The 20,587-nt window shown below is 37.2% G+C and overlaps 1 protein-coding gene across 2 annotated transcripts in view; it reads left to right on the top strand.

Moving 5' to 3' along the window:
• CNTN5 (contactin 5) overlaps window positions 1–20,587 on the top strand; it is a gene marked incomplete at both ends in the record, with an annotated part of 389,481 nt that overhangs the window by 212,374 nt on the left and 156,520 nt on the right. For both annotated transcript variants that reach the window (XM_082008944.1, XM_082008943.1), the window contains one exon: window positions 17,754–17,856. In XM_082008944.1, the coding sequence (XP_081865070.1) occupies window positions 17,754–17,856 (103 nt within the window). The remainder of the gene's footprint in view (window positions 1–17,753; window positions 17,857–20,587) is intronic.

The following is a 20,587-nucleotide window of genomic DNA, read 5'->3' as shown; positions in this document are numbered from 1 at the left end:
TGTTACACTTCCAGGCTCCAATTCAATGAACAGATTAAATACCACCAAGACCACTACAATAGCTTTGATTACAATGATGGTTAGTTACCCAGGTAGTTTTGAATTTCATCAAGGCACATAACTGCAGGATTTTTTTTCTGTAAGTACCTAAACCTTACTATCAAAAAGTGGCTTAGGATTTTTTTCAAAAAAATCAAAAGAAAATACCTTCCAATAAGATTTCTTCCAGAGCAGTATGACACTTCTATACAAATGATATGTAACTCCGATTCTGTTGGAGTATGTACCTATTGAGGTAACTGTGTTATTTGCTCTTTTGCAGCAAAAAGACTCATATATATTAGATTACAATTGCTTTTTGGTTTTGTTTTCTGTCAAAACGATGTTACTTTCAAGAATAATAATTAATAATTCCTTTAAGTGCCTATATTTTCCTTTTTTCTAAGATATTCCATATTTAATGATGCTTTCTAGTTCTTCAGAAATACATTTCAGCAATCAGCATATGTGAATCCATACTTACATAAATCACAGAGAAAGAGAGAGAGAGAATCTGAGGCTTTTGTCTTGCTTATAGCTTTTTCTGGAATTAAGACTGGTCCTGTGCTGTAGAAACATTATAAAAGCTGGACTTAGTTTAACAGATTAAGTAAAAAATATGTTCAGAGGTTAGAATTGAATGAAGTTAATGTTTATTCATTTTAACAATTTGAAATCTCCGTCTGCACAGCATGCAGCCTCTGCAGCAAAATGCTTAAAGTTTTACTGTATCATTTCCTATTTTCTTTTGCTGGTTTAGTACCTATGCTAATTATAGAGTTTCAGGTGTCTAGTTTTATTGAATTAACATAGCAGACCTGATCTTTTCAATATCAAACTTGGAAAATTAAAAAACCCAAACATCGACTGTCTTTGTAATCGGTTTGAACTCTGACAAAAATGAAAGCATTTTATTGTCATATTTATTATTCATATGTTACTCTCTTTATTCATATGCTCTCTCTTCTCTATGACATTTCTTCATGTTTTTATTGGGTTCTAGTTTTGTGCAGAAATCCAACGGATTAATTATCCATATTGTACTAACAGTACATAGACACACAATGCATTATAAGAAATGGAGAGAGTAAATAAGGATAAAGGCAGCAGTCTACATCACTGAGCTAAGAAACAAAATCTGTGAAGGAAAACTGTGCAGATTTTCTTAAATGTGAAGTGGGTAGTATATACCAGCCTCGAGAAAATTTGTGTTTCATGGCTGGCTGTCATACAACTGTGATAATCCAACCTCCTGAACTGTGCTGCAGTACTGGGGAGAAATTTGCCCCATAGATTAACTGCTTCTCAACAATTTCCCACTTAATTTTTTCACATGCATGAATTTTTACCAAGCTTCCATGCCTTAATTTTATCTTTTGGGATTTCTGAAAAACCCTTTTATTGTAATGGAGTTATTTAGTATTTCTTAGTAAATTGCTTGCTTTCCAGTATGACTGAGAAGTTTCTCAGTGAAGAGATCCAGACTGTCTACCTAACGCTGCAGTCTTCATAAACCTACCTTGAAAAAAAACTCAGAAAAATGCTGGTTGTTAAATCATATTTATTATTTAGGACATCTGCCTTGTTCTATCGCCTCCACAGAATGCAGTGGGCCCTTTAAAAACTATCAGGAATCACAATTAAAGTATTCCATTAATGGTACTGTACTTTTTGATAGAAATTGCTCTATGTTGTATTGCCTTGTCCATTGACAAATATTAAAGGGCAATGACAGAATTTTAAAAATATATATACATTATACTCTAAAATATGGGATAATATAGCTGCTGGAAAGAGGTTCTCATTAAAGTTAAGGAAAATTAGAGTAATTTGTGGAGAAAGAGACAGCTGAGGATGGCCTCTAATAAGGAAGTGAGAAATTAAGAATGGCATTAAACCAAACATCCAAGTACCTGAAAATTTACTTGACATTATGTTGCTGAGTTCTGTTACATGAATTTTAATATGGTGTTTTAAGCTTTTTGATTATTAAATTAATTTAATCACTTTCAACTTTTCAGATATTCACTGAAGTTTAAAAATCATACAGCTTTCTGAGTTCTAATGGTTGGTATCACAACTGACATTATCCTACACAGTCAGCACTTTCTGTCAGAAACCACAGGAAGAGCTCATGTTTTTAAACAGCTTTTACAAATGGAATTATATAAACAAAACAATTTATATAGTCGGTATTCTCTGGACATATGTATCATTAACTCGAAAATATTCTACTTTTCATATCTATCATCGTCCTCGGATTTTGATGGATAAACTGTACCCGTACTCAGGAGACTGGACATCTTGTGACAAAAAACATGCCTATGACAGCATTGTTCTCTATTTATCTGTGAGGAAGAAATAGGATAATATTAAGGCTTTCTGTCAAACTCCGCAACAACTTCCTGGGCTTTTATTAATCTTTTAGTTCTTTCATGACGTGTCTCAAAGGGGAACTTAGCTCCTTGATACGAAGCAAATTAAATAAAAACATCAAGAAATCCTTCAATGGATTCTGAATAACATGAATACCTCATTTGTTCAGATGTCCTTGACAATCAGTCATTTCATACAATTCAATTTCACTTCAAGCTGGGTTATAAAAACACTAAAATTCTATCTGAGGAGATAAAAAGTTTTAGCAGGAAAAAAAAATTATGCATCATTTCATTAACTGCCTTTATAATGCATTAGAAACTTTGAGGAATTATTTAATAACTGTTTACAAATAATAAACGGTGTTGTTAAAATGGATCTTTGCAGTCTTGGATGCTGATTGGGAGCAGTAAATTATCTTGACTAATAAAACCACTAGAAAGCCTCTTCGAATTTAGGAAATAGAAACCTAGGGAGTATAAAACATTTGATGCTTGATAGCATAAGGCAGTTATTTCAAGTTCACACATTTTCATTCGAGGTTTTCTTCCTTTTTTAATCTTTTTTATTTCTCTTGAAAAGATGTTAACCTTAACATTATTACTGTACAGTAATTCTTCATTTTATCTCTGTGTAGATACTGCTTAGTTGCTTTGCTACAGTGAAATTTCAAAAAAAAAAAAAAGAACCTGTACAATTTCAGACATCAGAGGATACTTTCTTATGTGTTCCATTAGAGCAAATTAGTTTACACCTCAACAGGTCCGTGTATCTAACCAGACATATTCTCATGTAACTGAATGCAGACCTTGCCTTTCAAATATTTTTGCATGTTGTCAGAGTTCTGTGATCTGAATCTTGTCTCTTCTAATTCTACTGATTAATTCTGTGATTAATAGTCTCACGTAATGATATAACATATAGTTATCAAGTTATTAAGGATGTTCATTTCTACTTTTCTGTGATGGAATGTATTCTGCATGTGCTTATTCAGGTGGAACTCTGGGATACATTGTTTGAACATTGCTGGGATATCTAAACATCTTTTTCCCAACATTAAGAAAAGTTTGGAAAAAGTCATAATGATTTCCTCAGTGGTGGAAACTAAACAATAAAAAGGGCCAGTATAAGATAGTAAGGTAATAAATATTTAAAAATAAAGATAGAGCAAAATCAACAGGTTCACAGACATAGACTATTTCCATCCTTGAAGAATGCTGATAGTTGTTAACTAACTAATAATTAACATTTAAAAGATTTGTTTAAAGATTAACCTCAGTGTTTATGATGTCAGTTTTCCCCTTCCAGAAATGCACAGATTTAGGGTTTTTTTTCTACTTGCATTACTTGTTTTGTCTTCTAATATGTTTATTCATATGGAGCTGAAATCTAGAAGGCGCAAAGCATACCTGAATTGTAATGGGAATTGAAAATACTTTTCCAGCTGTGACTTAATCCTGCCAGGTTTTCTGGAGTTTCCGACCTTGTAGGTTGCCTCTTTCATGTGGGTTATATCGCAAGATCGTTAAGTTACACTTTTTAAGTGTCCACTCACATCTCATATTTGAATTGTGCAAGTCCATAAAAACTATGCAAGACTGGCTGGAAACTGTGGGAACTCCTCCTAAAGCTCCAGGACAGAACTTGAACCTGAAGTAAACCTACTTTGATTTTTTCAAACAGAGCCAAACTGTCTGAGCACAATCGAGTTTGATTTCTAGCAGTATACAAAGACTGATAGCACTGACAGAGACATCAAAGTACGCAAGGTCCGCTCCAGGGGAAGGCTGATAAAATGGCAATGTCCCTGGACAGCCATTACTCTTGTAGTAAACATGTTGTTTCTCCCTTAAAATTGTAGTGAGATATTTTAATGATGGGCCATTATGAAACTGAAAATCAAAGATTTCCCACAATCTCTGTTTATCTCTAATAAAAATACATTCTTCATGGGTTACAGGCATTTTGAAGAAACATTTTTTGTCTCTTTCATTCTGGCTCTTGTGCCTAGATCCCACTGCAAGGCTGTAAAAAATAATAGGATGAAAGTCAGGATTAAAAAAAAAAAGTATAATCTCATTTTAATTAAAAAAGAAAACACAGACCTGTTGTGATAGGACAAGGGGGAGTGGTTTTAAACTAAAAGAGGGTAGATTAGACTAGATCGAAGGAAGAAATTTTTCACAATGAGGGTGGTGAACCACTGGCACAGGTTGCCCAGAGAGGTGGTGGATGCCCCATCCCTGGAAACGTTCAAGGTCAGGTTGGACGGGGCTCTGAGCAACCTGATCTGGTTGAAGATGTCCCTGCTCATTGCAGGGGGGTTGGACTAGATGATCTTTAAAGGTGCCTTCCAACCCAAACTCTTCTATGATTCTATGATTCTGTGATTCTATGATATAGTAGGAGAGAAGGGGGTTACTGATTTTGCACTTTGTTGGGGGGTTTTTTGGTATTTTTTCCAAAATAGTAATGTTTCTTTCCATTTAGAAAATCTGATACATTCAGCACCAGTGGTCCTTCCTCAGTGAAAATCTATAGGTAGGCAGGAAGTTTTATGGACAGCTCCTATAAAATAACCCTTTACAGAGTGTTTTATAGGAATTGTAGCATGGTTCAAGTGCCTTATCAAAGAGCACACAAAAATTCAAAGGCAATATTTGTAAAAGGTTTACCCTAAAAAAAGGTATAGAGGAAACATCCTGGGATGGTCTTTTGACAATATAAAAGGGCAGAACCCAGCGGAGTATTTCAGGAGGAAAACTTATAAAGGTTTGGAAAAGATTCCACCATTCAGTGTAAAACAAGAACTCCTACAGTGTGAACCAGTTTGCTTTGAGTTTAGTTTACTTAGAGCTCTGTTAAGATAACCTCTTTCAAGGAGTTTTAATTACTAAGTTTTCCCCTTAGTTTGTAGAAACATTATCTGCTAGAAATGAAGTTGTTGCTTTTTTTAATCAGCTAAACTAATTTAATATTCTATACATGTATCATCTTGCGCATCTTCTGCACTCATGTTTTCTTGTTTTGCTTCTCCTCCCAATGATTTATGAAACTGTTACACAAAGGAAAGAATTAACTGACCCATATACAGAGTATTCAAAGCATAAAATAAATGAACTGGAGAAAAAATGTTCCTCTAAATTCAACTCAAGATTAGGAATGATGTTGCATCAAACTGTAGCTATTAAGATTTCAGACGGAAGTGTGCTCGTAATATTTTAATTAATGGTGACTAAACTAAAATTTGTACAAATTGATAAAGAAAATAGCCTTTATAGTTGTGAATCATTTCAGATTATTAAGAATGGTCACACCTAATGTTATATATCTTACTGTCTCAGGATCTTAGATACAAATTCACAAGTGACTGCTTGCTTTGCAGTCATGGGGTATGGTATAATGTTCAAGTAAGAATGACTTGTCCATTTGGTGTTCTTGTCAACACAGTGAAATAATTTGATTGTGAACAGCAGGAATTTTGCTTGAGGTTAGGACTGCAGTAACTTTATAACAAGGATGATCTGTTGTTATTAGATTTAAAACAATGGGTATTTCAATAGTTGTGAATGGAGGAGAAATGTTAGTGTTAGTTTGATCTTATTGAGGAAATAATAGGTACTTGTATTTGCATGGTTATATAAGGAGTCTCAACTGAAAGATATTCCCCATTTAGGAAGCTCTTTCTAGTTAATTAGATAAGAATGAATATTAGAGCAACACTACTTTGTGTCGTAATTGATTAGAACCAAATGAAGAATTCCTTTATGGACACTGCAACAATTTTTTACACTTTTGTTACCTAACAGGAAAAAGGATTTTTGGTTTTATCCTGTAACAGAACAGTGCATGTTGCAAGAAAAAATTGAGCTTAAGGTCATAGTTGAAGTAGGAACAATTATGTCATTCATTATGGGAGAAATGAGGTTCTTCAGAACTGTGAACATGCCATCAGGAAGATAATTATAAACTCCATGAAAATTAGATCCCTCCCCTAATCATTTAGATTAAATAATATTTTCCAGATTTCTGAACTGCTTTTTGAGCCTGACCTGGATGAAGAGCGGGCAATTGGAAAGGAGGAACAATAAACATTGGCCAGCAATAACTAAAAGAAAACTGCCACATATTTCTTGTGCCAAGTTTAGCACAATTTCCTCCCCTGTAAAAGCAAAATGGAACAAAAAAGCCTAGATAGCTCTTTTGGCTTTCAGTTGACTCATATTCTTAGGCCTCTCAAGCAAGATGGCATGTTGTCTAGTGTAGCGGCATCCTGATTTTTCTTGATGTGTATGGCTGCACAGAAAAATTATCTATAGACATAGTCAGTGAAAATATTTCCATACAACTATATATGCACAAAACTTCGTATTAGAATGTTGCATACTAGCCATTCAGATGCCCTCACTCATTTCTGAATGTACAAATAGTGAGGTATGGTTTCATCCAATGCTAGATGTGCTGGGTTTAGCAGAAGATCTTAGATGCTAAATTACATATGTGTGAGAAATTTGATGGATTGAAGTCTAGGTTATGACTCAGTGAAGACTTCTCTACATAGAGAGAGAGACAGTAATCTTGGTCATAGTTACTGCTTGATGTTTTCAAACACAGGTAAACAGAAATCTCTTCAGCCCAAACTGCAGACCAGAAATTTTGGCCTCTTGCTTGAAGAACTAGAGAAAATATCACTGCTTCCCTCATTCCTTATTCTGAGCTAACCTCATTACTTTGGTGTCCTTAGGGTTTGGCCCCAGTTCCCCTTATTTCAGTCATAACACACCCACTTACAGTTGAAAATGAAGTGCTTTTAGTTGTATTTGCTGTTTGAGAGAGGTACAAAGCTCTCGTGTATGTATGACATACATACACGACATTTATTAGTTATAAGTAACTACTTTTTTAAATATTTCAAGATGGGAATCCTATTTCTAGATAGCACTTTCTAGACAGAGTTCAGAGAGTAACTGCTGGACTAGAGAAATGGAGTATAATATAAAGATGGATTTTAAAGTGAGAAAAGGAAAGTTTTGTTTAACCTTTAGTTAAACAATTTATTTTCATTACATTTGACCTTTTTCTACATTTATATCTCCATAATTAGAGATACATGAACATCTTATTATCTAGTTGTAAACTAAAGAAGAATTTCTTCCCTTCTTGTGCTGTATTTATTAAGATAATTTTTCCCAGAAACTGAACTACTAAATTTTCTTTGATATTAGGATAGATTCTAGTAAAGACTTCTTTCCATCTAGTGATATGTGATAAGGTTTGGTCTCTGAATAAGATATGAAAACATTGTTGGTATTTTAGTGTTCAGTGTATAGCAGAATGCAATTTCACATTATGTGAAAATGAGCATTTTTAGGGCTTCTCAAAAGATAAATTTAGAGCTCAAAACCTGGCTAAGAGATCTCTAAGTGTAAGGAACATCATGGACAGTTATCATAAAACAAGCATTCCCACAGTAAATTTTTGGAGATTTACATCAGATGCTGGTCCTTCCATTTAGAATAAGATTAATGGCATGTGAGTCAATAAATTCTTCCCAATACATTGAAAATTTCTGCTGCAGTCAGGATGTAATGGTGGTTATCAACATTATATTTGAATTAATTTGGGTTTTGCTGTGAATTTACTGTCATTGTAAATGTGTGTATTCACGGTTCTCTCTTCCAAATAAGTATTTAGGGACTTTTAATGGTGCAGGTCTTCAGGGAAAATGCCAAATATTCATTTGTTACAAAAAAGACACACACTATAGACAACCCTAGTTTGCCTCAGAGATTATTGATAGGAGAAGAAATTATATATTAATTATGTGATTAATGATTTATTATGATTCTATGATTTATGATTCTATGTTTCTATGATTCTATGAACATTCTTGCAATAGCTTCTTAGTCAAAATTTTCTTGGGTTTGGACACATATTTACACAACAGATCAACATTACAATGTGGTAGGAAACTCAATGTCTAATCTATAAAATTAGTAGAAAATTCGTATGCAGCAGGACGAGTTCATCACTCCTGAGGAGATTTCCCAGGAATTGAGAGGAACATCCAAACCAATAAGAATCCCCAATAATTTTGTGATTAGATCACTATCCAGGCTGTATGAGAACAGGATTAACATTCCTACACCACCTGAGTAAGATCAGGGACTTCACTCAAAGCTCTCAGGCAAACGCTCTTAGTCACTGAACTATGGGCTTTGCATCTTTTGCTAATAAAATAACAGCAGGTATAAATCTGCACCTAATCTTTCTCCTGAGTATAGGAAATTTTTGCTTTCATTTTCTCCCTGTCACTCTGATGATGTTTAGCCAGGAATCTTTTCTAGCTACTGTCTTAAAATCTTGACTGCCACTTATTCAAGTATTCCCTATAACCTGTTCTATTCAAAATTAGTTTCTAAAGTCAGAGCTAGTACTTAAACAGTTTGAAACAATCCCAAATCATTTTAGCTGAAAGGGTTTAAGGAGCCATCATGGAAGCTTATGTTCTGGGAGATTCAAGAGGGTACTTAATATCTGGAAAACTTATGAACAGAATCATTAACCTCTACACAGGATGCAGCCATCCAGGTCTTGGGCTGCAGAGGCTGCCAGAGCCTCTCACTGGTAATGGACAGCAGTAGTGAGAACAGATGTGTGAGGTGTGACTAGGTGGACAATCTGCTCAGTCTGGTGGCAGAGCTATGAAAGGAAGTAGAAAGATTAAGGAGCATCAGGGAGTCTGAGAAAGAGAGATGGACTCATGGAGCCATGCTCTGCCCTCCCTGAGACAGAAACAGGAACAGCCACCAGAAAAAAAACAAGATCACAGGGGTCCTGTATCCTCCCCCCCACCAGGCTGAAGGCAGTAGCTTAAAGGAAAAGAGCAAATGGAGGCAAGTCAATGGTCGGGGCAATAGGCAAACCCCCTCCTTGCTCACCTTGCCTCCCCGGGTGCCTCTGTACAACAGGTATGAGGCTCTGGATGTGGAAGGACAGTCTATGGATGATGTGGGTGACCATCCAGCTGCACTGGAGTTGCTGTCAAGGTGAGGAAGGCTTACCCCCTGTATCACAACCACCTCCACAAGTAAGAAAAGACTGATTATAGCTGTAGGTGACAGGGGGTCTAAAATGCTGGACAGACCCTTCTCTTAGGGAACTCTGCTGCCTCCCTGGAGCCCGGGTTAAGGATGTCACTAGGCAACTTCTTAGCCTGGTATGGCCCTTAGACTATGACCCATTACTGCTCTTCCATGTGGGTGGAGATGGAGCTGCAATGCATAGTCCAAGAGTGACTTCAAAGAGACTTCAGGGCCTTGGGACAGTTCATTAGGGAATCTGGAGCACAGGTTATCTTTTCCTCTCTCCTTCCAGTCGTGGGCAGAGCCATAGGAAGAAACAAATGGGTCCAGTCTATTAATGGTTTCATGACTGGTGTTACCGCTACAATTTTGGTTTTTTTATTATAATGGGATGGCCTACACGACACCTGACTTGCTGGCATCAGATGGGACTCACGTTTCTCAAAGGCGGAAGAGGATCTTTGCTCACAAACCATCTAGGTTTACTGACAGAGTTTTAAACTAGACTTGAAGGGGGAGGAGGATAATATCAGGCTTGCCCTTGACAAGCTGTGGGACAATACGCCAAGGTTAGAGGGACAAGGTGCTCAGGGCCCTCAGCCTGTTGCTTTGAGATGTGCTGGTTACACTGCAGTATGCTTGAAGTCTTAAAGAGATGAGCCAGGGGCTCCTAAGGTAATAGAAGCCAACAGGGAAACACCAGCAAAACATCTCAAAGTAGTTAAGGGATGTTCATCCAAGAAGGTGACATGGCCAACAGCCCAGCTGAAGTGCCTCTACAACCAAGGAGTTGGAAGCCACTGTGCTGCTAGGAAGCTATGACCTAGTTGCCATTACTGAAACTTGGTGGGACAAATCCCACAACTGGAGCATGGCTATCGATGGCTTCGATGGCTACAGGCTGTTCAGGAGGGACAGGCAAGGAAGGAAGGGCAGAGGCATTGGCCCCTACATCAAGAAATGGATAGAATATGAAGAGCTATCTCTGAAGAATATAATCATGAGTAGGTCACAGAATCACAGAATCACAGCATCACAGCATCACAGCATCACAGAATCATTAAGGTTGGAAAAGACCTTTAAGATCATCAAGTTCAACCATCAACCCAACAACACCATACCCACTAAACCATGTCCAGAAGTGCCACATCCACACATTTTTTGAACACTTCCAGTGATGATGACTCCACCACCTCCCTGGGCAGCCTGTTCCAAGGTCAAGAGCTTATGGGTAGGAATCAGAGACCGAGGCAACAAAGGGAACCTTGTGGTTGGTGTCTACTACAGGCCACCCAATCAAGGGGAGTTGATGAATCCTTCTTACTCCAACTAAGGGAGGCATCACGCTTGTAGGCTCTTGTCCTGCTGGGGGACTTCAAAGACCCCAACATCTGTTGGGAAAGTAGCATGGTGAGCTATAGGCAATCCAGGAGACTCCTGGAGTGCATGGAGGATAACTTCTTAAGCCAGGTAATAGACAACCCTACCAGAGGGGATGCAATACTGGACCTGTTGGTCACCAATACTAGTGAGCTAATTGATGATGTCAAGATTGGAGGCAGCCTGGGCTGCAGTGATCATGCACTGGTGGAGTTCACAGTCCTGAGGGACATGGTGCAGGCAAAGAGTAAAGTCAGGACCCTGAATTTTAGGAAAGCAAAATTCCAGCTCTTCAGGGAATTAGTCAGTAGGACCCCTTGGGAAACTGCCCTCAGGGACAAGGGAGCAGAACAGAGCTGGCAGATCTTTAAGGATGCTTTCCATGGATCCTGAGGTGTAAGAAATCAGGAAAGGAAGGCAAGAGACCAACATGGCTGAGTGGAGACCTGCCAGGCAAACTAAAGGGTAAGAAAGAAATGCACAAACAGTGGAAGCAGGGACAGCGATCCTGGGATGAGTACAGGGATGCTGCCCGGTTGTGTAGGGATGAGATCAGGAAGGCTCACGCGCAGCTGGAGCTGAACTTGGCAAGGGATGCAAAGAATAATGAGAAGGGCTTCTGCAGGAATGTCAGCCAGAAAAGGATGGTCAAAGAAAGTGTATCCCCTTTGATGGGCAAGACTGGCAGACTGGTAACAATGGATGAGGAGAAGGCTGAGGTACTGAACAACTTCTTTGCCTCAGTCTTCACTGGCAAGCCTCTCTTCCCACACCTCTCGAGGTTATGGACTGCAAGACAGGGACTGGAGGAGCAAAGTCCCTCTCACGGTAAGAGATCAGGTTCGAGACCACCTGAGGTACCTGAACATATACAAGTCTATGAGACCTGATGAGATGCATCCCAGAGTCCTGAGAGAACTGGCTGAAGTAGTTGCCAAGCCATTCTCCATCATATCTGAAAAGTCGTGGCAGTCAGATGAAGACCCTGGAGACTGGAAAAAAGGAAATACTGTACTCATTTTTAAAAAGGCTTGAAAGGAGGACGCTGGGAACAACTGACCGGCCAGCCAAACCTCTGTGCCTGGGAAGATCATGGAACAGATCTTCCCAGAAACCATGCTAAAGCACATGGAGGACAGGGAGGTGATTTGAGACAGTCAGTCTGAGCCCCAAACTACTCTATGATTCTATGATTTCTCAGCAGTCTGTTTTTTTTTTTCCCTATGAAGGGAAAAAGTATACTTGTGTGGATCTAGTCATAGACTCACAATTAGTCTACACTCTTCATCTGAGGTTGTAAAAGCCATGGAGTGGCAGTCTAAATGAAGAGGTAGAGCAGTCCTTTTCAATGTGTTAATAGCTGATACCCTGTCTGTAGCTCTTTCATTTGTGCTTAGAACAAAGGACTGAGAATCAGAAACTGATCTTGCTACTTTATTCCATTCTGCATTTCCATTAAATATCCCACAGGGGATAATGTAAACAGTTTTAGCTGTGGTAATATCTGGAAATGTTTGAAATTCTATTACAATTCCTGTGACCTGAGTTCCTCACAATCAGTGTTTATCACATTATTGTGATTTAGTGAATTGTGTCATCTTCTATTTGTTGATGAAAACTAAAATGCAGACAAGAGTGTAGCTAAGAGTTCATATGATACTTTGCGTAACAGAGATTTGAACTCAAGTCACAGATTTGCAGCCGTCAGAGGAACAACTTGTTAAATGAAACCAGTTATTAAAATTAAACCTGATTTTATGAAGGTTTTTCTTTGCCTTAGTTGGAGAATACGTAATAAATGCTCTGTGATGATTGCATTGTTGTGAAAAAATATCTGAAGGGGGGGAATAGGGAAATCATCTCTCATATAAATACAGAGCTCCATTTCTGCTCATGTGACTAACAAACCATTAATTCTAATAAGGTTGAACTGTGCTTAGTCTTGGGGTATGTTCGGTCATTTGAACCAGTATCTTTTTCAGTAGAGATGTAACAGAATGGTTATTAGTGTTTCATCTTAGTTCAACTTCACCCGGCCAGGGAAGATCCTGGCTGGACAGAAATGTGGATAGTTCTCCTTCTCATAAACACTGAAAGGGCACAAGCCCTCAGAAATGTAAGGTGGGATGACTTGTTTCAGAATAAAGCCCAGGGGTAAGATTATTTAAACAAACAGGAAACTTTGGCTTTTAACCCCTTTTTTAATGCTGGACAAAATTTCAAGATCTGGTAAGTTAGGTTTATTCTGAAGCGGGACATTTCATACCAGTCACAAATTCAGTACTTTCATACCCACATCTGAACTCAGCTGAAAGGCACAGCTTGTGAAGTAGGGAGTGTAGTAAACCGACTAATTAGCCTAAGGAAAACTGAATCATGGGGGTTACCTCTGGGAAGGCAAAAGATTGTGTGAAAGGAGGTATTTTCATGGGAAGGCAGAGCATGGCAGTGTTGAGAATGTCTCTCCGTTCCTCTATAGTGCTCAGACCATGTAAGCTCCACTATTTCTTAGCTGCTTGAAAATCATATATTATGTTTATATTCTGTGCTGATCAATTTTATTTATTGTTATATTTCATGTTTGATAACTGGAAATAAAAAATTACTGAGAGATTTTTTTATGGCTTAACCAAACCTCTGAAAGACAGTCATGTATATAAGTCTGAGAGAGATTGATTTAATGCACATAACTCAAGGCCTCGATATTTCTTAAAAGTTTAGGTTCCTTTTGGCACCTGATACAAATTAACAAAATCTTAATGAAAATGCAGATGGTGATTTTACCATTACTGACTCATAGTGACCAAAACAGAAACTGGGAAAGATGAAGAGCCTGGAGGTAGAACAGCCATAGCAAAGCAATTATAGCGTGATGTGGGAAGGTAAGACCTTGATAATTCCCTTGTTGTCTATGGAACTGTAATGGCCTCCTTGGTCTCAAAGACCATAAATAATAAGGATGAAAAATATCCCTTTGTGATAATAGACTTCTGTTTCCTAATTGTCATAGGGACACCAAGCAATTGCTCAGTAATTTTTCTACATTGTTCTGTCAGTCGCTGCAGGCATGTCGCTTGCTACTGTAACAATAACCCAGAAAAACAGGATGTGGCACAAAGCGTTATTAGATCAGCATTTCATTAGGAATATGAAATGATGGCATGACTCGCAAAGAGCATTCAATACTTTGCACCTACTAAAGGGACTTGATGTCAGTGAAAAATGTAAAATCAGAAAGATCTTGTCCCTCAAATGTGTTCATAAGTACTGTATTATTTTAAACAGAAGAATAATTTAATCCTATCGTAAGTTGCATTTTTTTCAGGGCTAAAAAAAGCAAATATTTAACAGTACATGACAATTCAACACAATGATTTTCAGGAACAAAGTTTTACACCAAGGCAAAAAAAAAAATTTTAAAATTCATTGAATCACAAAACCTGTCAGCAAGTATGCATAGTCGTCAGATGCCAGAGATTTTAAAAGAACACCTCAGGAGTATAAGCCTGCATCATAAAACCTAAATGAACTATTTTCAATAGTGTTCACTACAAAACAACTTAGGGAGGTTGTCCTATCAAGACTGAAGTTCTTGTAATTGAAGTTTCAACAGAAGACATTTTAGAAGAAATATTGACATTACAAATACTAACAAATCCCCAAGGCCAAATTTATATGTTATATATACTGAAGGAAGCAGGATGTACCATTTTCCTTTGCTGGGCCTCAGGCCTAGAGGGAGTGTAAGTAGAAAAGGTGCTTTTTTTAAAAACAGGACTCCTAGGAACACCTGAGGAACTACAGACCAGTAAGTCTGACTTTGTGTCAAGTGTTTTCATAGAAAATACATAGAAAAGTACAATTAGTAGGACTGTGCTTATCACATTACCATACAATAATCTTACCATGCAGTCACATACCACGAACACAGCTTTTAAAGAGGGAAGCCATGCTTCAATCTGTATACAGCTTTCCTGAAGAGTCAGGGGGAATATGCATAGGAATGGTCAAGGTAACACTGTGTACTTTCATTTCAAATTGCTCTTGACAAGGTCACTCATCAAAGGCTGTCAAAGACATGAAATTTTCAGAGAGGTTGAAGGACAGGCCTATTTTGAATTAACAATAGATTAAAAAAATCCACCTGTTGTAGGAGTATCTTACCAGTTTGAAGTTCTGGGAGATTGTCAGTGAAGCCACAGAATACTTTTCTGGTAGTTCACGATTTAACACCTAAACGATCTGGAAAGGAAATGAACATGGAGGTAGAAAAGCTTGTTGATATAAAATTATTAAGGATAGTTAAAATTAAAACTGACTGTGAAGAGCTGTAAAAAAATATCATGATAATAGAGTGGATAGGTGATAAATAATGCTACCCAGTAGACATTTATATAATACCTAAACCTAAAAATGTCATACCTTTATTAGATATTACTAATCAGCAAAGAGACTAGGAAAGGCAAATAGAACTGAATCATGAGGAAAGCAATAGGGAACAATCAAACAAAAACAAAAACAAAACAAACAAACGAAAAACCCTGAGCAAAACCAACTGTGATCAAAAGACCTACAGCTTCAATATTGCTGCGCTGTTCTCACGTTCCCTTCTCAAAAAGATAGAATGGAATTTGAAATGCTGCAACATGGGCACTAGGAATGATTGCAAGTTTATTAAAGATTCACTGCAAGGAAGCATTAATAGTCTAGGATTTTTCAGTCTGTAAAAGACAGAGCTAAAAAGAGTTTATGATAGATATCCTATAAAATCATGAACGACTCAACTAACAGTTGAAAATCAGAAATTGATATTCATAACCACAAAAAAAAAGCCAGAAAACAGTAAAAGAAGCCACAAGGAATATAATTAAATTATAAAATGTATTGACACAATACAAACCATTGGGAGCATATTTTTAATGACAGATTAGGCTAGGAATTATTTCAGTCTAGGCTAGGGAAAATTTCAATTGACTATAATTTTGTTGATGCCTTGACTTGATTTTAATACCCAGGACACAAAGGTTAATTTCTTTTTTTCTAAAAAAAAATACATACTAAGCTTTAATGACAGAACTGGTTCAGAATTTGTCTTTTCATACAAGGGGCAGTATTTCTCCACAAGTCCATTAAACAATGTCAAAACATTGATTTAGTCATGTTTTTGAGGAAAAATGGGCCACTATTTCTAGTACATGAAATACTTGTATGATTATGTTTTTTAAAAAGAAATCTACTGCTACTTATAAAGCCAAATTATTTATGGAATTACATTGCCTGAATTAAAAGCATTTTATGCTTTCTACTTCTGTTATTTGATTCACATATCAGACACATTTAGATTTTTTAACTAAGCCCCCAAAGAAATTATTAAATGCATATATGTTTAGACTTCCTTCCTAAAACAAACTCACAGCCTGTGATGTGATGTGATGATGACAGGAGGAAGAGAGCACAGCCCTCCTGGAAACTCCTGAGTCCCATGAGAAACATTTGAAGGGCTAAAAGTGTATGTTTTACCATTTCAGCCTTATGTATTATGTTTTGCTCTAATAGGTTGTGGGTTGTTTTCCTGTCTGTCTCTGCCAGCTGGTCTTCTCTCAGAAAGATCTCATATTCCCCTAGTTCCATATTCCTCCTTATGCTCCTTTCTTTTCTTCCTTGCATAAGATATTTCTTTGCTCTCCTTTCTTTTACTCCCTTCTTCCTCTTTATTTGCTGTAGAATTCATTGGAGACTCTTGACTGATTTTAATAGATTTAGACTAGACTTGTCCTGTTGCTACAAGTCAGATTTTATTCATTTTCCTCACCTAAAATTCTGAACACTTCTCACTTTGTTTAATATAGCTTTTAGTGCTTGAGTATGGCTTACCCCAGTAGCCCACGTTCTGTCCAACCAAACACAGCTGTTAGAGTCATATTCTTCTCCTACCATGATAATTATGACATTTCCTCTAAGTTGCATCAAATACAAACCTCTTACTTCACCTTATAAAACCTGTTTCCCTTCCCTGCTCATTTCTCATGTCCTTAAATCTTGTGATTCTCCAAAGCTGTCGCTCCACAGCAAATTTGATACCTCTACTGATTTCAGTGTTTATATTTTTCACATTCCTGAATATTTTTCTAGTTGTATCTTACAGTACTAAGCATGTTGTCCTGATAAAATTAATCATCTCCCAAATAAAAGGGGTCACTGAAAATGAAATAACAGAACTTTTTATGTGTCTGCATATCTGTGTTTGTATCTGCGTACACAAATGTTTTTACATCATAGAATCATAGAATAGTTTGGGTTGGAAGAGGCCTTTAAAGGTCCAACCGCCTCAGAATGAGCAGGGACATCTTCAATTAGATCAGGTTGCTGAGAACCCTGTCCAACCGGACCTTGAATGTTTCCAGGGTTGGGGTATCTACCATATCTCTGGGCAACCTCTTACAGTGTTTCATCACATCTCACATCATTTGAGTTTTTCTTGCTCAGCTTAGAAGGTCCTCAGTTCAACACAGCATGATGTATTGTTTATTTGTCATAATTGTCACTGCACTGGTAAACAAAGGTTTGGTAGATGAAAATTCTCACCCTTCTAAAATTGTTTGCTTGCTTTAATCTTTCAAAACATTAACCCCTGTTTGAGAAAATAAATCCTTTTTCTTAAGCTCACTGTTGTGCTGCTGGTAACCTTGAAGAGCGTTTTAGAATATGTACTGGATGTGAGCAGAGAACAGCAGATCAAACGAAGCTATCTCAATCAATTACTAGCTTTACTGCTGGGAAGGTTCAAAAAGAAGCTGTAGGGTTTTTCTGTCATAATCCCAACAAATGGAAAACTGATGATATTTCATATTTCAAACATTCCTTATTTTCCAGGTGTGATGGGGGAATATGAACCAAAAATTGAAGTCCATTTTCCTTACACAGTTACAGCTGCAAGAGGCACTACTGTTAAGATGGAGTGTTTTGCACTTGGCAAGTAAGTACAGATTCTTGATATGCCTAGCTTATTGTTTCATTATTTTGCTGGATTTCATTTTCACAGATAGTCCTTACTACACACTTAAAGTAACCAATTGACTAAGTAGCCAATTACGAATTCCCTGCCCAGCCATTTCTGTGGACAGTAATTCATTCAAGTTAAAAGAGTCTTTGTCAAAATGAAAAGTAATGTTCTTGTAAACAGAAAAAGGAAAGTTTTTTATTGAAATTTTTACCAGACTCATATTTATTCACTGTGCTACTATAAATCAGTGAATTAGATTTTATTCTGCCAAAATATCATGGTTGGAGAATAAACAAGATTAGTAGCTTTTTCCCCCCAAATACATAGTTTATATGAAGCCACGAACACAATGTTTTAAACATGTCCTAACGCACTTTGTGGCAGTGCCAATTCTCTAATTTCTATCTTACTTAATAGCACTACTAGAGAACAGGTGTTTAGTATTCATGTCAAGGATTTTTTAATGTTTATTGATAAATGAGTTGAGGGAGAGGAAGGTTTTAGAAATACCTCTTTGCTATTTCATACAAATTAAGAAGTGAAATTACTTCTATACACTATTCACATTACAGAATATAGGATGAAACTAATAACATTTCAATTTTGTTGTGGCAGTTGCTATTATTATTGTTGCCAAGAATAATGGTGGCAAGGGTAGTATACAGTCAGACAGAACTAAGAAAAAATTCTAGTGATTCAAAGAGATTATTTCTTTTGTACATGTATGTAGCTAAAAACAGGTCTTCCATCAATGATGTTTCACTAGAGACATATAAACAAATATCAAGGGTAGGGATTTTTTCAAAAATACCCCATCAAATTAACAAGAGGAAATGGCCTCAAGTTGCATCAAGGGAGGTTTAGACTAGATATCAGGAAAAATTTCTTTACAGAGAGAATGGTCAAACATTGGAACAGGCTGCAAGGGGAGGTGGTGGAGTCACCATCACTGAAAGTATTCAAAAAATGTGTAGATGTGGCACTTCAGGGTATAGTTTAGTGGGCATGGTGGTGTTGGGTTGATGGTTGGACTTGATGATCTTAAAGATCTTTTCCAACCTTAATGATTCTGTGATTTTGTGAAATTCTGTGGAGGGTGTTGAAAGAAATCTCACTGTACTGAATTCCTTTCAGTTCTTTTTTATAATGGTGCTCCTTTTGGACATTTCACCACCACCACCCAAAGCCATGTTGATCAATATCCTATATCCTGCTTGGTTTTCTAGTTCATAGCTTACCAAGGCACATAGAGGTTCCTTACAGACTAGGAAACAGTGGAAGGATTGGTAAGTCCTGTGGAGGAACCTCACAAATCAGTTAGTCTTGAGGGGTACTGTATCCTCCATACCAATTCTTCTTACTTCTTTCCTAAGTAGGAAAAAAATGTAAGAGGAAAATAGTTTAGAGCAATAATTTATTTTCCTGAGGATCACCACTCCAACTTCCTTGGCAGGTCTGTTTTTCCAGAACAAATTTTCAAAGCCTGTGTCTACTATCTGAGAGGGCTTTTAAAATGTTTCTATAGTTGTTTTGACCTTCATGTATTATTGGTCGCTGGATTTTTTTGTCCAGATTTTTCTCTTAACAGTTCCTATCTAACTGGCTGGATGAGATATGTCTTAAACTTGCTTCCCTTCTTGACTCTTCTTCCCGTTCAACAAACATCCACATACTCAGTGAGCAGGTCAAAAGAAAGTATTCATAAATAATTACAGAGGAATTCTGGAAAAGTATTTTAATTGTATCTATTTAGGCCCAGTGAAGTTGAAGGAGAGACAAGAGATAACTAAACCAGTCCAAACAAGATGTGGGAGACCATAGTCCACATACAGGGAGCCATTAAACAACGACAGCAGCTTTTGCAAATTTATTCCCGACGTAAACATAAGGAGCAGTAGTTCAGAAAGCACATGTGAGGGGAGAACCTCTGTAGGGTAAAACACAATTCTTGCATTTTATATAGTAAAGATAAGGAAAGAAGTACATGAGAGAGGATAGAAAAGCAATAAATTGAGAGATTCTCTGAAATGCTGAAATATATGAGGAAAAAAGCTGTTCTGTAGAGGCTGGTGGCTCCAGGCTCTCTCCTGTCAACAACACTCACTAATTTTCTGCCAGGTCAATAGTTGGCAATGAGGCCCTTTTGGAGTCCTGGCTATGGCTTAGGCAGTAACCAACATGTTAGTTTCTGTTTTCATCATTTTGCTGGAATTAAATTGCAGTTGCTGACAGATTACAAGTCGACTGTCACTTTCCAGTGAAGAGGAAGTATGCCACATGCTGTCCTTTCCAACCATCAGTGACAGGCAAAAAACACAGCTACCGATACCTTCCATCATCAGCACCCTGGGATTTAGTAAACTCTCTCAAAAAGAGTCAGTCACTATTCAAACAGCCACACAAGGAAAGCGAAGGTTGACAGGAAAAGCTTCCATTAGCTTATTTCCATGTTCATATTTGGTGTTAAACTTTAATAAACAAAAAAACAGAAACACCTGAACCATCAAGGAATTTAAGGTTATCTAATAAATTGACCCCATTTGCTGCTATTTTAATGAGCAGCTATTTTTACCATGCACCATCCTTATCTTCTTTTTGCAGCCATTAATGCACAATCAAATCAGCAGAGTTGAAATTGCTTTCAACCTGATATAGTAATAATTACATGAATGACATTTCAGGCTTCATTTGAAACCTGGAGGCT

Source organism: Phaethon aethereus (assembly GCF_964289735.1).
Source record: "Phaethon aethereus genome assembly, chromosome: 1".
Lineage (NCBI taxonomy): Eukaryota > Metazoa > Chordata > Aves > Phaethontiformes > Phaethontidae > Phaethon > Phaethon aethereus.
This window is presented reverse-complemented; position numbering and strand designations above follow the sequence as displayed.